Below are 22,904 nucleotides of genomic sequence, written 5' to 3'. Positions count from 1 at the left end.
CTAATTAATGGAGGACATAGTGATTGTATTCCCTTTTTCATGCTTATTTCATCTCATCACCCCTCATGTCTTTACCTGGAGGACACATGAATGAGAACTGTATTGCTGACACAAGGACAGTGTAGACTATCCATACGCAAATAATGCATCGCTGGAATGACTATCCTCTCTCTTGGTGTGATGCTGGGAGGTATGTAACCAGTTCATCGCACCGTAACACATGCTTACGGACAGCACGTCCCAACACGGCGCCGAGTAAGTTTGTGACATGTCCCACCTTCGAACATCATTCATTGAGCTTTCCATGATGGAAAGATTTCGCATAATCCGGGTCTCAACGTTCCAACGCCCATTTTCTTTGTCTGTGACTGGCCCAAGACCGGTAAGTATGTCGGCATCTGATGAGAAGACCGTTGGACTGGTGTTTGGCGGGGCATTCAACAGTTCTACTGTCTCAACTGATGACCGGAGGCACAGCTTCCACCCAGAGGAATTCCGATAATGGTGGGTGACCCGCATGTTCTTGCAACTCTCCTGGACTGCCGGTCGGCAGTAGGACGCTCTCAACATCAGTGACCGTCGTCCAAGTGAATGATCTCAGCAACATTTCGTCGAGAATCGTGGATGAAACGGACGCTTCGATTAATCATGGACAGTGATCCCCTTTTCCATACGTCGCAGATCTGACTGCAGAACGTGCTTGCAGGATACCCGCTTCTCCAAGAAGCTGGATATCAGGCGGCCAGAGAACGACCGCACAATGCATCTGAAGGTCCTGTGTCTATAGAAAGTGTCACCCTGACTCTGGAATCGCACCATAACTCGACTTTCGATGTGCGTCATTGCTATGGCGACTCGGAGGTGTGTATTGTTTCGCCACAACTTGCACGGGTAGGATGCGTTGAAAAGAGTGAAAAGCGTCCCCCAGGAAACCAGTCATCACTCTTCCAGTTACAACAGTATTCTCTAAAGGCAAGGTTCGATAAGTTCCTCGGGGGGAAGAGCTTTAACGACTGGGTATCAACTATCGATAGGATGGTACAGGCGAGAACCATACGGCTCCAGGAGCTGCAGGAGTCATCAAGTGCGCATTCCATAAACATGACACATAGGAGGATCCACAGATACCGTGGTTCTATTAACATGATATGAATCATCAGATGTAAGAGGTATACGGCGGGCTCCTAGTATCTGGACGTCTATACCAGGCTGCAAAGCTCAAGCGCCTGGTTGTGGGTTCCGCCTCTCAGTTCTCGGAGTCCTGGGTCACCGGGCGGCGGGCGAGGATAGCACCCGCTGGTCCTCGGACTCTTGGCGCTGGGTGCTTCACCGCATGGGATCGGAGGCGCCCACAATGGCCTGAAGTGGTATTATCGTGTGGTTGAAGCCGCAGGAGACAGCACTGCAGCCAGCTCGGGTTTTGTCAGGTCCCACTGCCAATGCCATTTAATGTCACCACCGGCAACTACTTCGGGCATGGTTTTGTATTGGTTGAGGTGTCCAGCCACTCTGATTTTTAGGATGCCTACCATCCAACTTGTTTCTATTGCGCTGACGTGGACGACTGTACATTTCCACATGTATCCTGGATGAAGATTCTTTGGCGTCAATGCTCCTACAGACCTCAGTAACGGGCCTACGAAGCAGAGCCAGTGATTTACAAGCTATCGAGAACTGCCTTCCTGTAAGGCCCATCGTCCTGGGCGCCTGCCAGGCAGCCGTGGCTCGCAGCGTAGCACCAAACGCGGAATGATCTTGCGCACTTGCCTCTTTCGGTCAACGTCCTCCCGGATGGTATTTGAGTTGGGTTCTGTTGGTTTGACCCTCATGGCGTTCGGATTAAGATGTGATAGTCCTTCAGTGGTCCAAAAGCCTCTCCATAACCTCAGCCACCGCTTTATTTCAAGAGAGCCCATTCGTACCTCCAGCCAATCCCGTCCGAAATGACCGAAGCAGAATGTTCCGGTCAATCTTAAACTCCTCCCGTGGCCAAGCCTATCCGCCATGGACGTAAGTGATGCTCATACGTGATGGGATTAGCTCTTCCACCCCCGGAGGGCTCAGTACCTCTACTCCGATATTGAGCGGCTGAGGTTGAGAAAGCGGTATCGGCCCTGGCGCACCCCTTGGGACGAGACCTTCTACAGCCTCTAGGAGTGTCTCGTGCGACGACAAGAATAAAAATAGTTACTCTCGTTGAAGGTAAGTGGCTGATTGACATCCGGATATGAACGTGAACTTCCTGACGTGGGTGCTCTCAGGCGCTCTCCCACTGGGGCAGTTCCTCGGCTACCAATCGTTCTAACCTATTTGCGAGGCAGAATCAAGCGCAAGCGGAAAGCGTAATCTTCTGCTGTGCCTCAGGGAGTGATCGCCGCAGAACATGGTGCTATTACCACAGGCCCCGTACTATAAGTAGAGCTCTCGCAAAGGTCTGGATCCCTTCGGACGGTCCTGTCTGCTACCGCCATGGCCTCTATTCGTTGGCTGGTATTTTGCGCCCTAGCGTGCTTGATAACAGTGCAAGCGTCTCATTCATCTAGCTTTGGTCTATCGAAGCGTTCATGGGAGAAAGGACAACCTATCACTGTTCCTCTTGCACTGGATGCTTCTGGAAGACCCGTAGTCCATGTTAACATGGTGTGCTTCCTCGCCCTTTCACCGCGCTTCATTGTGCTGATAAGCTTGCAGTCTACTGGCTCTGATACACAGCATTTTGGCCTAGCTATTTCTACGGGAACGGGTTATACTATGGTCGCAGGTTCACAGTGCGATTCCTGCAGTGGTGTTCCTACGTACGTCCCCAGGGGCTATCTTTCTGTCTCTATAACTGACCCTGTGACACCGCAGCTATAATGCGTCAAAATCCACCACTGCCCAATCACTTGCAGGTGCAAGGTCCGTGGCCATGCTCAACAACACCGTCGATGGTCCTCTGTATAAAGAGGATTGTGGCATGCAAACGATGAGCGGAGGTGTCTGGGCCTATCCCAATATGACCAGTTAGTGAACCGTTCGTCGCCCAGACATCTAACCATCATAGTGTCATAGTCGTCGTCGCTAATGCTTCTATGCCGGTGTTTTCTGACGGTGTATCTGGAGTCCTGGGGCTCGGTACCAACTCTAGGCAAGGCAACTTCTCTGACACGATCTTCGGCGCATATCTGGGCGAAGATAACGGCGCCACAAGCTTTCAGTATGGCATGGCACTGGACGCTCCCGACAACAGTACCAACGACGGCGGTGTCCTGCATTTGCTCTCCCCGGATGGGTCCGCGTATACCGGAAATGTATCATGGAAAGGAGTTCAGCAGGCGTCGAGCAATGCTGATGGCACCGGATTAACTTCCGACTGGATTATCGACCTTGATGGCTGGTCATTCGCCGGAGGTAGTGGTAGCATATCAAATACTCAAGGAGGATCGTGCACGGTCGATCCGTATTATCCCAATGTCTACATCCCCCAGAACCTCGCAAACGAGATCTGTACGTCGGCTTGCTACTTTATCTTTGTCAACAGACTACAAAAACATTCCACAGACGGCAGTATCTCTGGTGCGTCGCAGATATCCGATGCAAGCGCACATGCAATAGCCTGGACCGTCCCGTGCGACACGAAAATGAGCTTCACCGCGGTGTTCGGATCGGAATCATTCACCGTCGATCAGTCCATACTTGTCATCAATCAGGGCGATCGTTGTATCGGAGGCATCGAAGGGTGGTCCGATTCAAGCCTCACGGGGTATCTCTTCGGCGCAAGGTTTCTGAGCGAAGTCTACGTGTAAGCATGGTCCCACAGACCTGTCCAGAACACTCGGGCTGACGGTGCCCTCACCTAGAATATTCAATATCTACGGTCCCAATAGCTCCCAACCTGATACCGTCGGGTTCGCTCACAGGTCGAAGACTAGTAAGAAGGTGCTTGTGGGCGCCATAGTCGGAGGTACCGTCGGAGGCGTTGCATTCTTGGTCATCCTGTGTGCCGCGGGGTTCTTCATTTACCGTCGGGGGCAAGTGTTCCGCTGGCACCGCAAGTCGGAAATCCAGCCGTTTATTTCCGCTACTACACGGCCTTCTACCCTCAAGGATGGGTCTCTATTCGCCACGCCTCAGCAGTCTCAGTATCCTTCGCTACCTCACAGCGCACCATCCTCGGCCGATCCATTCGATCCCTATTTCCCTGGTGGACAACCACTAGTAACTCCGTCAATGACTGTCCAACGCATAACTACCAGCAGTCAAGCTGCGACAAGGGTTTCTCACCATCCACCCTCATCTGCGCCTCCAACTACGCAGTCTTTCCATCAGTCTCAATCTAGCGGACTGAGCCTCGTGCCAGAAGTGCAAAGCTCCAGTGGAAGACCATACTCGTACCCCTCTTCACCCATATCAGTGCTTACAGGAGACGCTCCTCCGAGTTACACACCTCCGGAGGTGCAGCCAAGAAGACCCAGGAAATCGTGATCAGTGTCGGTAGCTTGCGCTTTTGATGTGCTATTCCTTGTTCGACATGTAATTCTACTCCGGGAGCCTTATGTTTGTGATGGATAATCGTGATGTATACAACAGGGTCGTGATGATATCTCCGATACGAACATTGTAATCAATGTGATGTGACAAAGAATGGACCTAACCGTCTCACGGCTTCGCTTTGACATTGCTGACGATGAGTTTCTATTATGGACAGCATCAGCATCATCAACATCATGACAGGAGAAGAGAATCCGACCTTGTAGCTCTGTACATCACCTGGGAATTTCCGTACGGTCCCGTCGCCACACACCCAAAGCTGAAACATTGCATGGTTCATGACAATCCAGGTTCCAACTCAGAGACGCTCACCTCTTTGGCTACGCTGGTAATGAACCGTTCGTCGTGAGAGATGATGATTACACCTCCATTCCAACTTGTCAATGCAGCGACCAAGGCGTCCAGACCCTATCCAAGAGTTAAATTCAGTTCACAGTGGAATGAAGTTATGAAGTACCTCCATATCCAGGTGGTTAGTAGGCTAAGGGGTCATCGTCAGTGTCTGGCCCAAATACGGATACCAATGGCGTACCTCATCCAGCAGCAACACATGAGGTCTTTGTAATGACAAGAGGGAGAAAGCCACACGCGACTTCTGACCTCCACTCAATGTCCCAATCAACTGCAGACTTCAGAGGATGTGTTAGTAGGAACTCAAGATAAGCAATAGGATAACCCAGATACGAACCCTGTCATCCCGCTGATTTGGAAGTTACCAAGATGGGATCGGTACTCTTGCTCCGTCTTTCCAGGGAACCTGGAGGCTAAGAATTGGACCGGAGTCATGGTCGGAGTGAGCGTGTCAACGTGGTGCTGAGCGAAGTATCCCCTAGACACGCTCCGCGTGAGAAGTTAGCTTGTAAAGATCTGAAGAGGCACGTACACGCGGAGTCGCCCGTTACGAGTAAGATGACCGGCTAGTGGTTGTAGCTCTCCAGTCAAGAGCTTGATACTACGGACATCGTCAGAAGAGTGACCGGACACGCTAGCATGAAAATAACGTACAGGGTGGATTTTCCAGCACCGTTGGCACCGACTATAGCGATACGCGAGTCCAGCCCGACATCAAAGTTGATGCCTTTCAAGATAACTTTGTCCGGCGTGTAACCAAACGAGACTTCGTTCAGCTGGAGTAATGGCGGCGAGATTTTCTCTGTCTCTGGGAAGCTAGTCATGGTCAGGCAGCTATGGGCGGGTTCTAGACAGCAGCGGGACATACCGGAACTTCTCCTTCTCTTCTTCCTCTGGAGGTTGAAGATCGGGTAGCTATCACAGATGTACATTGGGTATGAATTGTCATAATGCTACAGTGAGGAAACATACCTTCTCCAGGATCTTGATTTTCATTTGAGCCTGAGCAGCTGTTATCTCTAATGTTAGCGTGTCTCCGTAGTCTGATGGATCCTCACGTACCCCGATTCGCATTGTATCTCCACCTATCGATGAACGCCTGCAAATGCTTACGGTACTCCATCTGCGCGTCGTACTCCTTGCGCAGGTTCCGATCGCGCTCAGACTTAGTCGCATAAAACTGGGTGAAGTTCCTGAGCTCGACGTCAACAGAAATGCTTGATGAACAGAATCTGTGCTAGTACGCACCCCTTGAAGTAATCGAGTCGGCCTGAGTGCATGTGCACAATATCCGTTGCGACAGCGTCTCTGTAGGTGGCAATAGTTCAAAACTCAAGAAAATAAACCTCAAGCGAAGCACGATCTCACAAGAAAGCACGGTCATGAGACCTATCAAGCATCAGGTAAATACCACGAAGAAGCAGTAACCAGGTGTAACGCACACGACGAGGAGGGTTCCTGGCCACGTCTGTAGATAGTCTTCGAGCCATGCCAAAGCGTTCAGATCAACTGGAGGACCGTCAGATCTGGTACAAAAACGAGCATATACAAGTTACGGACTGTGATTTGTCGGCTCGTCCAGTAAAAGAAGGGCAGGCTATTTAGTCGTCAACGCAAGCAGAACGAAATATACGGGAAGCCACTACCTTCACGAACAAGGCTCTGGCGAGAGCAAGCCGCATACGCCAGCCTCCACTGAATGACTTTGTTGTGCGTTTTTGGTCCTCCTCGCTGAAGCCCAGACCTAAGACCTCGCACGTCAGACTCTGCCGTAGCCATTATCACCAGAACCGAGACATTCGATACTCACCTGCCAGCAGAGCGGCAGCCCTCGAAGGGCCGGTCTCAGCCTCCATCTCAGCCAACCGCGCGTGGACTTCCGCTAAGCGCGTTGACGTCTCTTCCCGTGCATCCTCAAACCGCTTGTCGTCCCCCTCTGATTCTAGTTCAGTAAGCTTCGCGTTTAGCTCTGCTTCCTGCTTCATGAGGTGGTCCCGCCAGACGTCTGCTTTGAGGACCGAGTCGAGAGCTGTGGTGTCGTCGCCCATGACCTAAGAAGTGATTGTCAATACCGTAGGTCAGGCTCGGAGCCCGCCTTGAAGCAAAATGCCTTACCTCTTGCTCGACGAAAAGGATCGTAATATGGGCCGGAATGGGTACTTCTCGCATAGCAATATGCCGTAGCAATGTCGATTTACCAACACCTACACGGTGTCGATATCATGATCCTCTGTCGACTGAGGATGTATGCGTACCATTGCGACCGATCAGACCGTACCTTCTACCATGGGCGAGAGTAAGACTTGCACCGGATCTGAAATAAAGCCAGAAGTTAATCAGTGCACCGCACTAGATTGATGAACCTCACAAAATCCGGTTGGAGCCAAAGTTGACGTCAATATTCGGGAGATGAATGTCCTTGCTCTTGTTCTTCGCGGCAGCGGCCGACTCGAGCGGGTTCACCTTCATGAACATCTCCTCGTACGTTTGCTAATGCGCGGTCAAAATTCGCAGATATTTCGAACATGATAGATATGCACGAACCTGCTTCCGCTGCTGGTCCAGGAGTTTGGAGCCTTCATAGAGATCTCTGCGGGAACGCTTCTCGATCTTGGCCTAATAGCATGGTGAGCGGCATATCCTAACAAACACTCAGGTGTCCTCTGCGCACTTTGAGCTTAGCTTCCTGTTTCTCCAATTTCTTGATATCGACCTTCGAGGCTCTGGGACCATATCCTGTCAACACAGGCCTCACGCTCGAACTGAGGAACACACTCACTTCCCCTTATTAATACTCTCCAAATCCACCCCCTCCGAGAGCGCGATCGTGCCCGACATCGCACCCGTCTTGCTCATCTCGACCGCCTTATCCAACTTCACGAGCGTCGACCCGCTCGCGCTCGCCTTCTTCGCCTCCCGCGCCCTCAGCGTATCCTCCATCAGGTCCCCGAGGCGCGTCATGAGCCGCTGCAGCGCGTCCTCCTTGCCCCGCGCGACGGACGCGAGGATCTCGCGCGCGATGAGGAGCACATCCTCATCCTCGCACGCGTCGTCGACGAGGTACCCCGCGAGGTACTGCACGATGATCTCCTCCGTCCCCGGGAGGGTGTTCCGGATCTCTTCTGCGATGTCTTCAGACGACATGGTGGCGGGAGAGGTACAGAGTTAGAGCCCGGAGCCGCCGGCTTACGATGGCCAAGAAAAACTCGAGCCGGAGGGAATTTCAAAGACGAGGATGACTGACGATATATAATGAAAGAAGCCCAAAGGGAATTTGACTTTGTATGAGTAGATTATCTTGACAGGTCTTGGCGGAGGACGACCATCATCTTCCAGTGTCCTCGTTACAACTTTATGCTCAAGGTTCGTGGCAATGCGCAAGGTGCATATGTCATGATGAGCACTTCGTACAGTGATATAGTTGCAACTCAGCTTTGCAGAACGTACTTGCAATTGAACACCCATGGTTGGCCAGCCCCAAAGCAAGGATCCAATCCCGCTCATTCATTCCGAGAAAGCATCTGGTCTAGTGTACATGCCATGAAGAACGCGACCAACGCCGACATGCGAACTAAGGGTAGTAGAGGTATGCGAAAAGAACGTCCATACAACAAGAACGAAGCAACTTCAGAGCGACGAAATATCTACAGCACGTACAGGACAGCAGGCGGAGACAAGCCTAGTACTCGCGCAAGAAGCGCTTGCCCTTCTTGCCCTTACCACCCTTGGCCGCGGCGGCGGCAGCGGCGGCACCGTTGTTGCCAGCAGCACCCTTGCCTGCAGCTGCATTGCCACCCTTACCACCCTGAGCAGCGGCAGCGGCGGCACCGTTGTTGCCAGCGGCGCCCTTGCCTGCAGCTGCGTTGCCACCCTTACCGCCCTTAGCAGCAGCAGCAGCACTCGCGCTCGCAGCGGCAGCACCGGCACCTGCGGTTGCATTGCCTGCAGCAGCAGCGCCGTTGTTGCCACCAGCACCACCAACGGTGAACTAAAGCAATCAATTAGCTGATGTAAATGTCGACACACCATGAGCCACTCACGTAGACCATGTCATCGAGCGAACCGTGCTGAGCAACGGCGACGAGGACAGGTTGGTGGTTGGCCGCGGAGTTGATGGACGCCATACGGTACGTGCCGGCAGGGAGACCACTAGTGACGTCCGCGGTAAGCACACCGCCCTGGGCAGCGTCGTTTAAGCCCTTGAAGAACGCAAACTTGGTCGGGTCCGTAGGCGTCGTCTGCGTCATCGAGTCGAGCTGCTCGATCACGACGTGCGAGTGGCCCTGGACGTTCCCGCTCGAGCCCGTGAACTGCGGCGCGGAGAAGTAGTTCTCCTGCGCGTTCACGAAGTTGCCCGTGTCGAGGTTCTTGATCGCCATCTTGATGGTGAACGCCTGGTTGGCGGGGATGTTCGCGCCGTTCGTGGGGAACTGGAATTTGCAGGACGGCATGTTCGTCGTGGCGGCGATGATACCCATGGGGGCGGGGTTACATGAGCCCGTCGTGATCTGCTGGCCGTTCGTGATGGGCAGCTGGGGGACGGTTGCGCAGAAGTTGATGAAGTTGTTCGAGGATGTCTTGGACGCGACCTGGCCGGCTTCCGGCTGGCTCTGGCCGTCGTTCTCAAAGCCCTTAGCGATTACGGATGGGTCGAGGGCTATGAACAGTTTAATGAACGGCGCGACACAAAAGTAGATGAGAGTTCTCACTGAGAGATGACTGGAGGTCACCGCCCGCACCTCCCTGGGCGGCGGCAGCAGAGCTGGAAGCCGCTGCGCCAGCAGCAGAACTCGAAGCAGCAGCTCCTTTCCCAGCAGCATTATTACCACCCTTGGCAGCAGCAGCGGCAGCGGCACCGCCGGCGCCGTTGTTACCACCCTTTCCAGCGTTGTTGCCACCCCTTCCGGCACCGAACTAAGGGAAACAGTCAGGTTCGTGTGATCCTCTCGCAAGACATCTGAGGGCGCACCTGTCCGCCACCTCCACCGAATTGCGGGGGAGCCGCTGCAGCTTGCTGGAAGATGAAAGGAGCGAGGACGAGGAGAGAGGCGATGGACGTAGAGAACTTCATGGTTGAGAGTACAAGCGACCTGCGACTAGGTGATTTCTAGGGAGAACTGAAGTGACCGTGCAAAGAAAGGATCCTGAAGTTGAAGAGCTGCAGGCATGGTCAGTACGAGTGGCTCAATACTGGACGGGAGGCACTCACAAAGAAAAGATGGGACAGCACAGCTGCCAAGAGAGAACGATGGCGGGGGAAAGAAAGGGGGTTGAAAGCGAAGAACAAAGTTTGCGGCCTTATATGGGGTAGCAAGGAAGGACCCCTTTGATTGGCCAATGGCCGGCACTACCGGGGACGTCGCCGTGGTAACAACACTCGGTCTCAACATGGCTTTGGAGCACCGTCTAGCGTAAAACAAAGCGCGCACTAATTGACCTCCTTTTCCTGAGTAATCCAAAAATACACCCGCGATACGTATCAATCCTGACCGAAACTGCCCTGAGAAACGAAAGCATAACTGCAGCACACCGAGGAATCCGAGCATCACAGCTGTTCAATAGCCTTCAGCCGTCCAATCACCGGAAGAGGCGCGCTGTGAACCAATCACAAGAAGAAATCAGCTAGCCGGTCGCCAGAACGATGAGTGGAGGACTGGTCCAAATATGGCAGGCGAATCAAATTCCGTGGCAAAAATAGCTCGGCACCGCCCGGCATAATCTGATTATCAGAAACAAGAATGTGTGACGTAACGCGTACCCTTCGACTTTGCCGAGGTCATGAACAGCGAGAGCGTGGTCACCTCTGCCTCCCCTGCCGTGATGACATGCTCGCGGAAGTGCCGTTCTGCGAGCGCTGCAAGCACGTCGTGGATCTCCTCGCGGTCCGCCAGTACAGGCGTGCGATGCCGCGTCTCGTCTTCCAGCAACCGCGAGCTGCGTCTTCTGTTCTGCGGTTCGCGCCGATTCGTCTGTGGCGGCGGGCTCGCCATGCGTGAGGAATGCCGGTGTGGGTTCAGCAGGGATGAGGGCGGCGGTGGGTCCTCGGGCGACAGCGGCGACGGATATATCCTGGGTATAAGATCGTAATGCGCGAGGTATTTGTGCAGGGCCTCGGTGGGCATGCTGGAAAAGTCCACCTGGATGTTCTTGTCTGGATTGAACAGTTCGCAAAACAGCTTTGAGCATAGCGCACCTGAGATGGCCTCGCATCCCCCTCCGTGCCTCTATCATGCCTCTTCATAGCCCCGCCACCCGATGTGCTGTTCGGTGTCGCGTCAACCCGCTTTCTCTTCTGCCTCGGCTCCCCATCTGCTCGGTCTCCTGCCTGTCTCTTCGCTCCTGTAAGCGGCGGTGCCATGGACAAGATGTGCAGTCCAAAGTGTGTGCTCAGCGGCGGAACGAACGAGCGGTGCCACCAAGGGGCCAACGGCCAGAAAACGCGCGACGGCAACCCCCTAAAGTGAACAGGACCCCGAAAGCATCACGTAAGAGAGAGGACCACCTTGATAAGGCAATTTGTGGCGGCTCCTCTTCTGCCTGGGTTTATGTTTTGTGTGGTCGATTGTCGGGAATCAACAAGCCTCTGTCATCCATGTACACATAGGTAATAGCTTATAACTACTTATATATATCTTTGATCCCTAAGATCACATTGTTCAGTTCTGAAAGATCCCCAACACTTCTCAGTCGATGATATTTCTGCACTGACTCAGACATACAGGAACATCTCTCTACTTCCTGATGCATAAGACTGGTTATAAACAGTGCTTATAATATAGTAGTTCTCTTGACAGAGCTGTTGGTGGGCGCATATTTGCCAAAGGTCCGTTGTGACCATGCAACCGTAGGGCTTGATGGATACATATTTCTTCAAATTTGCCGATGTACTAGTATAGAAAGCACAAGATACTTTGACAGGCTACAGACTCTACATGATACAATATACAACTGTAAATTCAAGACTACCAGCAATCCTTGCACCATTCAAAGAGGACTGTTAGAAAAAGTCTCGCATCGCCGGTTTTCAGACACACTGCGTCGTTTGTCCGAATCAGGCAAGTGGTCTACAGCTCGCGTCCTCAGATTTTGCTTGATGCATTTATCAAAGGTATAGCGTATGTCCTACCACTTCAAAAAGTATGTAGACCTGTGCTAGAATGCTACTCAACGGTACAGAAAAAGATTCAGATTTTAATACAGCTCTGGGAAATCGCAAATAGAAAGTGCACGCAAACCGTGCAAGAAAGTGAAAGTCGGGACCCCGTAAACTTGGAAAGGGACAACGACAATAGGGTTGACGTCGTCGGTAATACCCGCGTTGGCCCCTTGGGTGCCACGAACGCGGGGTTTGCGCGGGTGAATACGTCACGTGCGCGACTTTATTCCCACGCGCCCGCAAGAGATTAGATTTGCTCTCATCTCAGTCGGCCGTCAAGCACAGTCTTTCCCTAGGCTCAGCCCAGGCTTAAAAGGATCCCATCCGCGTCCCTCGCCCGGTCAAACCAGCGTCGCGCTTTTGCCCTGCTGTCTTGTGCAAAATGTCGACTTTTGGTACGCTTTTCCGGGTCACTACCTACGGCGAGAGCCACTGCGCCAGCGTCGGCGTGATTGTTGATGGATGTCCGCCCGTAAGTACCGACAATCATGACACAATGTGTAACGTATACATCTGACTGCGGCTACAGGGCTTGCAGCTGTCTGCACCGGACGTTCAGACTCAACTTAGCCGCCGCAGGCCGGGGCAGAGCAACCTCACGACCCCTGTGAGTCATTTTTTTTCTCTGGTCTCCTCGGGCATCAAACTTACCGCGTCGGATTCGATTCGATCCCCGTTGCTCTGACTGATATCTGATAACTCGTGTGTTGACTGCGAAACACCCCTGTCCCGCGATGCAATCGACACGCTCTCACGACCTGTCCACTGATTCTGTATCGGCTCCTTTCTTTACATCTATCAGAGAGATGAGAAGGATCTCGTACACATTCAGTCCGGTGTTGAGCAGGGCGTGACGTTGGGCACCCCCATCGCTCTGCTGGTCAAGAACGAGGACCAGCGTCCCAAGGACTACTCCGAGACCGATCTCTACCCCCGGCCCAGCCATGCTGATTACACCTACCTCGTTAAATACGGCGTCAAGGCCAGCAGCGGTGGCGGTCGTAGCAGCGCTAGGGAGACCATCGGTGAGTCACACTGACAGTCTCTTGGATAGGCATAGCTCACCCTATGCGCGCACAGGTCGAGTAGCCGCAGGCGCCATCGCCGAGCGCTACCTCAAACAAGCCTATGGCATCGAAATCGTCGCCTTCGTCTCCTCCGTGGGCAAGATCCATCTCCCGTCCACGCTCCCGCCCACCCGCGCGCAGGACGAGGACGTGTCGGACGATGCCGAGCAGCCGCTCAGCGCCGAGTTCGTGTCCCTGCTCAAGAGCGTCACGCGCGCGGACGTCGACGCGCACCCGACGCGCTGCCCGCACGCGCCGACCGCCGAGCGCATGACGCAGCGCATCCTGCGCGCGAAGGAGGCGCAGGACTCCATCGGCGGCACCGTCACCTGCGTGATCCGCAACGTCCCCGCGGGGCTCGGCGAACCCGTGTTCGACAAGTTCGAGGCGAAGCTCGCGCACGCGATGTTATCGATTCCTGCGACGAAGGCCTTCGAGATCGGCAGCGGGTTCAGGGGCACGGAGGTCCCCGGCAGCAGGCACAACGACTCGTTCGTGCTCAAGGACGGGAAGTTGGGGACTGCGACGAACTGGAGCGGCGGTATTCAGGGTGGTATTACCAACGGGGAAGACGTATACTTCCGGTAAGCATCGTTCATCTCGCCGTTTGTGCTGTGGCTGACAATGATGTTGCAGCATTGGGTTCAAATCCCCCGCTACTATCTCCCAGGCCCAGTCGACCGCTCAGTACGACGGCACTCCCGGTACCCTCGCCGCCAGGGGTCGCCACGACCCGTGCGTGGTGCCCCGCGCCGTCCCCATCGTCGAAGCCATGGCCGCTCTCGTCGTCATGGACCAGCTGTTGATCCAGCAGGCTCGTCGCGGCGCTGCCAGCCTCCTGCCGCCCATCACCACACTGCCTCCCACCATGGTGCTGCCGTCTCACCATCCCGACAAGAACGAGCATGCTTAAAACTATATCTAATTTCCCATCTGAAGGAAGAATAGAGCCCCTGTATAACGATGATATTGTACACGATGTGTGTATTATGCATAGGTGATACATAATGGATCTCAACATCCTAACACAAGAAAGAGCGGGAAAGCGGGTAACACAGCGAAAGAAGGAAGTCGTAATGTGATACAGGCGGAGGCGGAGGTATCCAAGACAAGTCACCCTCCTAGTCAGTCATCCGTATCAGAGTCGTCAACGCAGAAACAACATAATATTGGCTCCAACTGCCACCACCACCACTGCCGGAACGGTAAGATCAACAGATAGCAATTAAGTGATACACACGTACGTGGTGATTTAGTAGTCTTCGGGGCCAGGGCCCGAACTCGGCATCTTCATCCACTTCAGGATGAACATCAGCCTGCTCGCCCGATGATCTCCTCTCGTCTTCTCCGTATGTGCGGACACGTGTGCCAGGTTTGAGCAATGAGCTCCTCTCACTAGCCTCTGAACTCTGCCCCCTGACCGTCGCCCTGCTCGACTGTCTCTGCGGCACTGGTGAAGCCATGACACGGTGTTTAAAACCTCCCTGCGCAGCGTACGAGCTCAACCTCCTTCCTAGGGGACCAAGCGCGCTGTTTTCGTCCGCTTGATAGCGCAGCGGTACGGATAGCGACGAACACGGCGAGCTGGAGAGGGACGAGGAGCTCGAGTCGGGCGAATCTTCCGGATGGTGCTGCCGATGCCTATGCAGGCCCGACGCTATGCGTACGCGCGAGCGGAACCTCACCCGAGGTGCTGGTCGCACTAGGTGCGGCGCGTCTGCGCTCCTGTCGTTGGTCTGCGGTTTAGACACGGACGGTGGGTCGGGCGCGAAGCGGATGGAGGGCGCACTGCCGGAGATGTCGTGTTCCTCGAGGTGCAGGTGGAGCGCGTTCCCGGACATGATGGTTGGCTTCGTGGGCGAACCTTCGAGGATGGGTTTCCCGTCAAAGAAGCCCTCGTCTTCTTCGGACGGCGGGCAGTCGTCGAGGCCCGGGTTCGGCGAGACCTCGACGTGGAGGGCGTCGGCGCTGTCGGGCGTGTCGTCGCCGAACGACAACAGGGCGCTATCTATGGTCGAGGCCAGAACAGAGTTCGCATATGCTCGTTATCTCGTTGACAGGCTGGGGTACGCGGCTCACCGTTCGCCCTCGGACTCTGCAGTAAAAATTTAGCCTCCATTGTGGGGCCAGCCGTTGGTGGGCGCTGCGACGAGGACGATGCGCAGGACGGCGAGGAAACCGCCTGCGGTTGACCATCATTGGTCATGAAGGTAATTAGGACACGACCTGGAGCCCCAGACTCAGGCACAGAGATATAGCAGGCGTGAGAACATTGTTTGCCACATCGAATGCTTGATGGGCCAATCAGAGCTCCCAGTGCTGTCACACTACATCTGTCACAACATGTTCGCGAAATGGGGGACGAAGATTACTAGCGTATGTACGTATTCAACGTTCGCTCTCATAAGGAGGTGTATGTCATGAATAGGCGACAGTCCACTGTACCATAGCAATCCAAAAATCTAGTTTTCTTGTCGCAGAATTCTGTCTATGGCCTGTCTGACACTCGGGGCATCATACAGCGGCGGATCGTCTGAATTGGGAGCCTGGCCATCCACTTCTATGCACGCAACACCCATCGCCTGCAAGGTGTATCGGACATCAGAGGAGTATTAAGATATCAGCATGGAAGTTGCGCACAGTTATCCGCTCTATCTCCACTGGAACGGAGGTGCCGCGGAGGTAGACAAGGTGAGTGATGAATGCAGAAGTCGGATACGTATCGTCAGAGCGGCGAGCGCAAGCGCATTTCAGAGATCTGACGATTGCTCTGGAGAGATAGGTAAATCAAAGGACGCGTTGGCTCCTAAACAGTAACACTCACTCTATGTAGTCTACAGCGGTGTAGTCGGCTGTCTCTCTGTCGTTCTTAGAGTTTACTGTAGAAAATAGACGAGTGAGTCTCAACAGCAGCTAGATAGTGGCAAAACCGTACAAAGGAGGACTTTAGCCCTAAGAGAAGGCGAGCGCGCAATCGCGGTGGCAACACCTCTCAGAGCAAGGCACGGGATTATGCTGAGGGAATGTTAGCTATGGCGTATCCAAGGCGTCGGCAGAGATTCGCTCACCTAGTCCACAGTGAACCGCACGAGTATACCAAGACATCATTGGTGGCGATGTTTGCCAGGTAGTCAGGATTGGGTGCGGGTTGTATCTCGTTCCCGTAAGCATTGATGTAGTACAACCCTGCCGGGCAGTGAGATACTTGAGCAATTAACAAATGGGAGATCATACGGGATATGCGAGATTCTAATGCGGACCAGTCGTCCTTCGAATCTGCCCTGAACATGACATTTTGGGGATGTGCTACGACGGGTGAAGTTGGGTCCGAGTCGGTTACGTTGATGGATGGCGCCGAGGAAGAAACCGGGTGAGAGATGTTGCATTGCCCGACTATCTTGTCTCCGTTTTCCTTCAGATTCGAGCTTCAGACACAAGTGCTTAGCAAAAAGGCAGGATTAAATCCCACCAGCTCCGCAGCGATGGTGACGGTGTGATTCGTAATTATGACAGGTAGTATATTTGCCTATCAGAGGGGCGTAAGTGCCCATTACTGTACACGAGGAAGACAAGCAATTGACCTGACTGTTCGTGATAGATGAAAAGAGGAAGATGGCAGATGGCAGCGATCGGAAAAACTCTTGGGCTGCCGCTAAGAAATAGTTACCAACGCTAAAGCAAGGTAATGGATCCAGCAAAGAGTTGTACATGCGACATTATCTCACCTTCCATTCAGAAAGGAGAAGTTCTTCTGCGCCCGTTTCAGGAGCTCGCTTTCGAAATGAACGAGGAAACCTGCGACCCATGTGAGGGACGATCAGAAGTACCTGCCACATTCATCGCACCTCTTATAAGCTCTTTCCGATCATTTGGGATTCCAGTCCACAGGGCACTCCGGCCCTCGACCACATCCCGCCATTCATCGCGCGCCTCCCGTTCGGTCATATCAGCTGGGAACCGATGCGCCAGCAAGTTTCGAATAGCATCCAAGGGCGATCCAGCAGGACTTGGAGGGATCAATCGTATCAACCTCGACCGTATGTCACCTACCAGTTGAAGTGCAGCGTGAGACAAGGTTCGTCAAAGTAAAGGTGAAGAGCTTCACCGATAGACGGTCCTCCCAGCACACGTATAATCTCACTCGATGACCCTCCATCGTCAGATACAGGGAGGACATAGCAAGCGTTACCAAAAGCCGAACAGATCGAGTTACACCCGGTACCGCCAGATATCACCAGGAATGACGGCGAGTCCTTTGGCTCGGTGGACGTAAAGCCGACATATTCACGAGAAGGTCCACCGGGAACGGTGGATGTCTTGGTATGCAATGGCGACTTTGCAGGAAGGTCAAAGATTGAGGAACCAGGGCTGTCAGGCGCGACTGATAGACCTAGAGAGGGCATCTGAGGTGGGGTTGGGTCGGTCATCTTGGAGCCTGAGTAGGGGTGTACTGTTATAACTTATCGGTGACCTCCACCGAGCATGGCAATCGTCGTCATCGAATAGACTGCTTATATACCGTTAAGCGACTGCCAAAATACGTGTACTGACCACGGGGACACGTCGGCGAGGTAGAGCAGCTCCCAATTACAAGCTATAACAATGTCAAGCACGTTTGCCGGGGCGCGCAGTTACCTCCTTTGGGCTACCGCCTATACCGCAACGTCCACCGTAAAGACCGCTAGCAAATGCAGGGACCAAATGTCATAACATCCCCATGTCGAAACTCCCATGGTCTCGGGCATGCTGATGGGAACTGCGCGAGAGTTATACTAAGAATTCGCGTGCGAGGGTAAGTTCGTCAACTCTGTCTTTGCTACCATGGTGGACTTTCCCGCTTTGCCCGGGTTCTACAAGGCCCTGTTTCTCTATGTCGAGCCAAGTAAGTCCCCATGTTACGATGCTGCTAGTGCAGATATTCATGATGCTCTCGGCAGTATCTACAATGCTGCCTGCGATCATGGCTTGGACCTTCCCCGGTGCAGCCTGGTTCCATCGAGAACTCATACCACCCTCGGGTGCTCTCCCGACGGCACCTCTGGACCGCAGGTCGCAAATGGCGATCTGGCAACTGGGTAACTGTGAGTGCGTGTCCATCAGCTTGTGACCGGTTGCTGAGTGGGCGTCAGGCTACCTATTATTGGGACTCATATCGTCGTTCGTCTTTCGGGCTGTAAGGGATGCGTTGCCCGGGGATCCCGTGTCCCAAGAACGTATATTGGGCGCAAGCTTTACGGCCTTAGCTATCGCGGATGTGAGCGGAATACTCAAAATAGTGGTTCTCGTCGTACTGATCCATCTTCTCTAAGTTAACTCAGTGAGTATAAGACTTCGCCGGTCACCTTCGTTGGCACTTCCTCTGACAAGGTGTGGAAGTGTTATTGCCACTTTCGTGGCACTACCTCCTGAGGCAAAGTTGGCCCCAGGGACTTGGAATCCCATGACGCACGGGAATATCACCTTCACGCTGTTTCTGCTCTGTTCCAGGTAGGATGGTTCTGTGAACTCCTTGGTCTGCTCTGCGACAATTCCCCTGCCTTTCATAGGTTGGCATGGTTCAATGGTATAGGTCGGAAGACGTACTATTATGGCGTTAAACAGGGAGGGCAGGGCTCTGACTACAAGAGCAAAAACGCGTAGACCGCGATGTCCTAAGGAGGTCGTTTAGGTTGTTGTTACCGTTTATTTATCACATTTACTGCTTTACGCATCGGAACACATTCGAGCTCTGTACATGTATATTCGAAAACGGTGTCTAACGTCCTCTATCACGGCAGAATTCCTAAGATAATTATAAGTCGAAGCACCCTGTCAGAGGCTGTGCTCGCTGAGTCGTTTAGGTACTATGATTGGCAATTGCGGACGTCTCGGATTTGGTGGTCGCGACGGAGAGACGACAGAGCGCATCGCAATATCTGCGCTTTCGACTGTAGCGCTGTTTTAGCGTTGTTGGTGGTATTTACTGGGCTTTCGGCGTGGTCTACTTTCTATACCCTCTTCAAGGCGGCCTGGTTCCGTCTGCTCTGAGAGCTTCACGTTCGTTTCGTTCAAGGACTTCGATTAGAGGGCTTAATCCAATTGCTTGGCCAGGTCTGTCAGGGAATAGCGCGGTCGGTAATGATTCGGGCTAAGCGCTAACCACCATAACAGAGAATATAGGTCTGGCGACTTAATGTCATACATTCGACATGCAATTCATACGCTGGCCGTTGTACTTATAGTCTGCGCGGGCCTTGTATCAGGTGTGTAGCCATAGCGTACGGGTAAGCTATCACTTACACACGCTGAACGGCGTCCAGCGTCTCTGGGTCCAGCACGGCCCCTGAAACGAATTACTAACCCTTCCACCCTTGCCCTCGAGATCCTACCTCGTCGACCATCCACCCACGAGCCCCGTTCGACCACCTCTCGCGAACCCATCCTTCGACACTCCGACACCTTCCGCCTGACGCTTTCCGCTTTCGACCAGACCTACCACCTACATCTCCGCCCGAACGACCACCTCATCCACCCCGCAGCTCGGGTCAATTATTTTTACACTAATACGGATGGCAGCACCGTCCTCGACCGCACGGAGCCCTTGCTACGAGAGTCGATCAAGGTATACTGGGGAGAGGTTGTCCCTGCCGACGAGTCTCCTTCACGTATGAGAGAGGATGCTGTTGGAGCCTTACCTCGACCGTCACTCGGATGGGCTCGGATTATGGTCCACGACCAAGGGGACATCACAAGAGGTACTCCGCCGGTATACGAGGGCGCATTCTCTGTACACGGTGTCGTTCACCACGTCATGACAAAGGACAACTACCTGCGTCATAAGCACGAGTTCGACTCGCCCATCCTCGCTGTCCAAGACGAGCCTGATTCACCTCTCGTAATCTTCCGCGACTCCGATGTGATGAGCTACCTGGAAGAGCATGCGTTACGCACTGGTATTCCGGTTGACCCATCTAGCTTGCCTCCACCACCTCGGACGTGTGGGCACGATCACCTGCCTTATAACACGGATCCCAGCCTGAACCCGAGTCTGAGAAAGGAAAGCACAAGCCCGTGGTACGATCCTTTGGGCGTCTTCAATCCGCTCTCTGTCATTAAGCGTGACGATGCTGTGGGCGCTAACATGTCGACTAAGTAAGCCGGCCTGTTATGCCAGGTCCTGCTCGAGTTACTCATCCATGCATAGCTTCCAGAGCAGCATCGGGAAGAATGCGGGGTGTCCGACAAGCCAGAAGATCGTATGTACCTTGCATTCTCATTCTAGGACGTGTCTCAACGTTTGCAGCTTTACATGGGTGTCGCCGCGGACTGCGCGTATACTGCGCTTTATGGGACCACATCGAATGCCACCACTCAAATTCTGAATGACTGGAATATGGCAAGCTCGCTGTACAAAGTATGTATTCCTTCAGTATTTCGCAGTGATCTGTCATTCACCTCCTCCTAGCAAACATTCAACATTAGTTTGGGAATAGTTGAGCTTCAGGTGCACAACGCAACGTGAGCCACTTCACACTGGACGTTTCCTTGTACCGGGCTGACTTTATCTTCCGATGAAGATGTCCTACCACACCTGACCCTGCGAACCCTTGGAACGTCGACTGCACTGGTACAAACAACCTGACATTGAACGACCGGTTATCAGTTTTCTCCAGCTGGCGCGGGAACCGGACGAACGACGGAGTCGGGCTCTGGCATCTCATGAGCGGATGCCCTACTGGAAGTGAAGTCGGTATCGCTTGGCTGAGTACGCTGTAAGTTGTCGTACCGTAGTTTCCTGTAGTCAGTGCTGATCAGAAGGTTTCGTACATATTGTCCAGCTGCCAACAAGAGGCTTCTGGGAGTGCACCATCTATTGTCTCTGGCACGGCCGTTTCCACCGCTGGGCGTACAGAATGGCAAGTCGTTGCACACGAGATCGGGCACAATTTTGGGGCAATTGTACGTCCTGAATTAAATCCTCGTAAAATAGTATCCTGACTCAGCCCTCTTGTGTAGCACGACGTGAGTCTTCGCACAGCATTTTCATACAATGGCTCTTCATTTACAGGTATTATAGTGTACATCGGGGTGCAATTCGACGACAAATTGCTGCCCCATGTCCGCGAATTCGTGTGACGCAGGCGGCAAGTTTGTCATGAATCCAACCACAGCTGCCTCAGAGACGACGTTTTCCGCTTGTTCTCTCGGGAACATCTGTAAGTACTGGATACTATGTCATTCCTTATTGTAGGTCTGACACGCGCGACCCTCGCCGCAGGTTCTCTGATGCAGGGAAATTCCGGTTGGAAGACAAACACGTCTTGCCTCGCGGCTCCAAACCCGTCGCAAAAGATAATCTCTCTCCAAATGTGCGGGAACGGTATCGTCGAGGATGGGGAAGACTGCGACCCCGGCCCCGGGGTGAATTCGACTTGCTGCAACTCAAAGACGTGCAAGTTCACTGCAGGTTCTGTCTGCGATCCAACCAATAGCGAGTGTTGCACGGATTCCTGCCAGTTTGCACCTTCGACCCAGGTGTGTCGTCCAGCGAAGGACGCGACGTGTGATACGGCAGAGACGTGCTCCGGTAATAACGCGACCTGTCCTCCCGACATATTCGCTCCGAACGGTAAGTCTATGCCAAATTGGCCTCTTCTTCGTTTACTGATCATTTGGGAAGGCAAGAGTTGTGGGCAGGGCGGATTGGCATGTGCCAGTGGTCAATGTACATCCCTTAGTCGTGAGTCGTTCTCTGTGCCGAAAGGCTTAGCAGGGAGTTTGAACTATTCCTAGAGCAATGCCAACAACTTGGGGGTTCAATGAATCTGCAAACCGCGTGTCCTGCGCAGAACGATAAGTCATGTATGGTATCCTGTCAAGACCCATCCCACGCCAACCAGTGTATAACCCTGCAAACCCAGCTTGTTGATGGCTCGCCTTGCGGTGAGTGAATACGTACTCGTATAATGTATGCCTTCTTAGTATCCCATAGGGTATGGTGGAACATGCACGAATGGTGCCTGTCGACCTGGAAGCCTATTTGAAACAGCGAAGGTATCATAACCCGATCCTAGTGTTGCTGCCGCATCTAATATATGTTGCAGGCTTGGTACACCCGCAACCTTACAATCTCCGTCCCTGTCACAGTTGCTGTGGGCATCGTGGCGGTGTTCCTTGCAGTTTTGCTGCTCCTCTGTATGTCCTGTAATTCAGCCCATACATCCCCAAACTAACGATTTACAGGTGTCAAGCGGAAATGCTGCGGCAAGCGTAGCGATAGACTTGCCTCCTCAGAACCTATGCTCGAGACTCTAAAGCCTCAGAGAATTAGTAGCTGGGGTACGCCGCCCGTCGCAATCGTTCCAGCCGTTCTCCAGCCGGGCTCAAGGTAAGCCCAATACGTCCCTTACGGTGATTCTGTCTGATTGAAGGTCGATATGCAGTGCTTCGCGTGGTCAAGTGGCGTCTGTGTCACGTTCTCGGAGCGGATCTCTGGCGTCTCGTGATGTCCACGGTAGATCTAATTCGAGTGGACCAGTCCCGCCCCTACCTTTTGCAGGGACGGGTACGGTCGTCGCGCAAGTAGGGGAAGGAAGTGCAGAGAGCCATTGGGTTGACCCAGGACCATGGAATGGACGTTTTCAGTGATGCTAGTTGTAGATCCATGGATGAGCATATGGGTACCCTAATCAGCCCACGAATCGCAGGCATCCATCCAACCATATTACAGCTGATTGCAGAACGATAGACGCACTTGAAATTCCTCCTGTACAAGGTGCTCCAAAGCCAAACAACCACAAAATGGCCATAAAAGGTGAGAT

The 22,904-nt window shown here is 53.4% G+C and overlaps 10 protein-coding genes across 10 annotated transcripts; 5 read left to right on the top strand and 5 right to left on the bottom strand.

Moving 5' to 3' along the window:
* Positions 1 to 156: 156 nt before the first annotated feature.
* GLOTRDRAFT_90406 (uncharacterized protein) lies at positions 157 to 1,363 on the top strand (the record flags this gene model as incomplete). The annotated part of the gene is made up of 6 exons (XM_007863191.1): positions 157 to 190; positions 235 to 255; positions 299 to 382; positions 707 to 861; positions 973 to 1,084; positions 1,161 to 1,363. The coding sequence occupies 6 exons, from the start codon at positions 157 to 159 to the stop codon at positions 1,361 to 1,363; spliced, it is 609 nt and encodes a 202-aa protein (XP_007861382.1).
* A 1,106-nt stretch (positions 1,364 to 2,469) lies between these two features.
* Positions 2,470 to 3,785, top strand: GLOTRDRAFT_90405 (acid protease; the record flags this gene model as incomplete). Its single annotated transcript, XM_007863190.1, has 5 exons — positions 2,470 to 2,640; positions 2,713 to 2,795; positions 2,851 to 3,002; positions 3,052 to 3,486; positions 3,541 to 3,785. 5 exons carry the CDS (start codon positions 2,470 to 2,472, stop codon positions 3,783 to 3,785), a joined length of 1,086 nt encoding a protein of 361 aa, XP_007861381.1.
* A 686-nt stretch (positions 3,786 to 4,471) lies between these two features.
* GLOTRDRAFT_69388 (uncharacterized protein) lies at positions 4,472 to 8,055 on the bottom strand. Its single transcript, XM_007863189.1, has 23 exons — positions 7,661 to 8,055; positions 7,553 to 7,604; positions 7,426 to 7,497; positions 7,250 to 7,371; positions 7,137 to 7,195; positions 6,997 to 7,085; positions 6,692 to 6,932; positions 6,528 to 6,625; positions 6,442 to 6,478; positions 6,324 to 6,390; positions 6,250 to 6,270; positions 6,130 to 6,189; positions 5,944 to 6,074; positions 5,854 to 5,891; positions 5,750 to 5,796; positions 5,536 to 5,697; positions 5,414 to 5,482; positions 5,219 to 5,359; positions 5,063 to 5,159; positions 4,988 to 5,011; positions 4,843 to 4,938; positions 4,730 to 4,789; positions 4,472 to 4,674 (listed from the first exon to the last, which is right to left on the bottom strand). Exons 1-23 carry the CDS (start codon positions 8,023 to 8,025, stop codon positions 4,639 to 4,641), a joined length of 2,184 nt encoding a protein of 727 aa, XP_007861380.1. The 5' UTR covers positions 8,026 to 8,055; the 3' UTR covers positions 4,472 to 4,638.
* Positions 8,056 to 8,560: 505 nt separating this feature from the next.
* Positions 8,561 to 9,701, bottom strand: GLOTRDRAFT_32908 (uncharacterized protein; the record flags this gene model as incomplete). Its single annotated transcript, XM_007862126.1, has 2 exons — positions 8,561 to 8,677; positions 8,922 to 9,701. The coding sequence occupies 2 exons, from the start codon at positions 9,699 to 9,701 to the stop codon at positions 8,561 to 8,563; spliced, it is 897 nt and encodes a 298-aa protein (XP_007860317.1).
* A 785-nt stretch (positions 9,702 to 10,486) lies between these two features.
* GLOTRDRAFT_124864 (uncharacterized protein) lies at positions 10,487 to 11,239 on the bottom strand (the record flags this gene model as incomplete). The annotated part of the gene is made up of 3 exons (XM_007863188.1): positions 10,487 to 10,503; positions 10,640 to 11,027; positions 11,075 to 11,239. The coding sequence occupies 3 exons, from the start codon at positions 11,237 to 11,239 to the stop codon at positions 10,487 to 10,489; spliced, it is 570 nt and encodes a 189-aa protein (XP_007861379.1).
* A 1,055-nt stretch (positions 11,240 to 12,294) lies between these two features.
* GLOTRDRAFT_69385 (chorismate synthase) lies at positions 12,295 to 14,526 on the top strand. The gene is made up of 6 exons (XM_007863187.1): positions 12,295 to 12,509; positions 12,567 to 12,644; positions 12,840 to 13,062; positions 13,118 to 13,688; positions 13,741 to 14,298; positions 14,349 to 14,526. Exons 1-5 carry the CDS (start codon positions 12,420 to 12,422, stop codon positions 14,015 to 14,017), a joined length of 1,239 nt encoding a protein of 412 aa, XP_007861378.1. The 5' UTR covers positions 12,295 to 12,419; the 3' UTR covers positions 14,018 to 14,298; positions 14,349 to 14,526.
* Positions 13,422 to 15,310, bottom strand: GLOTRDRAFT_135680 (uncharacterized protein; the record flags this gene model as incomplete). Its single annotated transcript, XM_007863186.1, has 4 exons — positions 13,422 to 13,688; positions 13,741 to 14,298; positions 14,349 to 15,112; positions 15,184 to 15,310. 3 exons carry the CDS (start codon positions 15,308 to 15,310, stop codon positions 14,230 to 14,232), a joined length of 960 nt encoding a protein of 319 aa, XP_007861377.1. The 3' UTR covers positions 13,422 to 13,688; positions 13,741 to 14,229.
* A 256-nt stretch (positions 15,311 to 15,566) lies between these two features.
* GLOTRDRAFT_69381 (UPF0052-domain-containing protein) lies at positions 15,567 to 17,512 on the bottom strand (the record flags this gene model as incomplete). Its single annotated transcript, XM_007863185.1, has 11 exons — positions 17,210 to 17,512; positions 16,950 to 17,150; positions 16,830 to 16,899; positions 16,686 to 16,776; positions 16,574 to 16,630; positions 16,339 to 16,516; positions 16,173 to 16,290; positions 16,040 to 16,119; positions 15,929 to 15,983; positions 15,745 to 15,874; positions 15,567 to 15,686 (listed from the first exon to the last, which is right to left on the bottom strand). Exons 1-11 carry the CDS (start codon positions 17,505 to 17,507, stop codon positions 15,567 to 15,569), a joined length of 1,398 nt encoding a protein of 465 aa, XP_007861376.1. The 5' UTR covers positions 17,508 to 17,512.
* Positions 17,513 to 17,753: 241 nt separating this feature from the next.
* Positions 17,754 to 18,865, top strand: GLOTRDRAFT_69380 (uncharacterized protein). Its single transcript, XM_007863184.1, has 6 exons — positions 17,754 to 17,986; positions 18,042 to 18,185; positions 18,234 to 18,358; positions 18,414 to 18,421; positions 18,481 to 18,591; positions 18,651 to 18,865. The coding sequence occupies exons 1-6, from the start codon at positions 17,926 to 17,928 to the stop codon at positions 18,742 to 18,744; spliced, it is 543 nt and encodes a 180-aa protein (XP_007861375.1). The 5' UTR covers positions 17,754 to 17,925; the 3' UTR covers positions 18,745 to 18,865.
* Positions 18,866 to 18,979: 114 nt separating this feature from the next.
* On the top strand, positions 18,980 to 22,849 carry GLOTRDRAFT_53918 (uncharacterized protein). The gene is made up of 17 exons (XM_007862238.1): positions 18,980 to 19,194; positions 19,255 to 19,346; positions 19,404 to 20,235; positions 20,288 to 20,339; positions 20,387 to 20,497; positions 20,549 to 20,601; positions 20,661 to 20,855; positions 20,922 to 21,042; positions 21,100 to 21,105; positions 21,161 to 21,299; positions 21,362 to 21,712; positions 21,764 to 21,823; positions 21,877 to 22,026; positions 22,076 to 22,137; positions 22,188 to 22,278; positions 22,327 to 22,471; positions 22,527 to 22,849. The coding sequence occupies exons 2-17, from the start codon at positions 19,277 to 19,279 to the stop codon at positions 22,729 to 22,731; spliced, it is 2,643 nt and encodes an 880-aa protein (XP_007860429.1). The 5' UTR covers positions 18,980 to 19,194; positions 19,255 to 19,276; the 3' UTR covers positions 22,732 to 22,849.
* The last annotated feature ends 55 nt before the right edge of the window (positions 22,850 to 22,904 follow it).

This window comes from Gloeophyllum trabeum, assembly GCF_000344685.1.
Source record: "Gloeophyllum trabeum ATCC 11539 unplaced genomic scaffold GLOTRscaffold_00001, whole genome shotgun sequence".
Taxonomy (NCBI): Eukaryota; Fungi; Basidiomycota; class Agaricomycetes; order Gloeophyllales; family Gloeophyllaceae; genus Gloeophyllum; species Gloeophyllum trabeum.
Note: the sequence above shows the minus strand (reverse complement) of the source record. Positions and strands in the feature narration are given on the sequence as shown.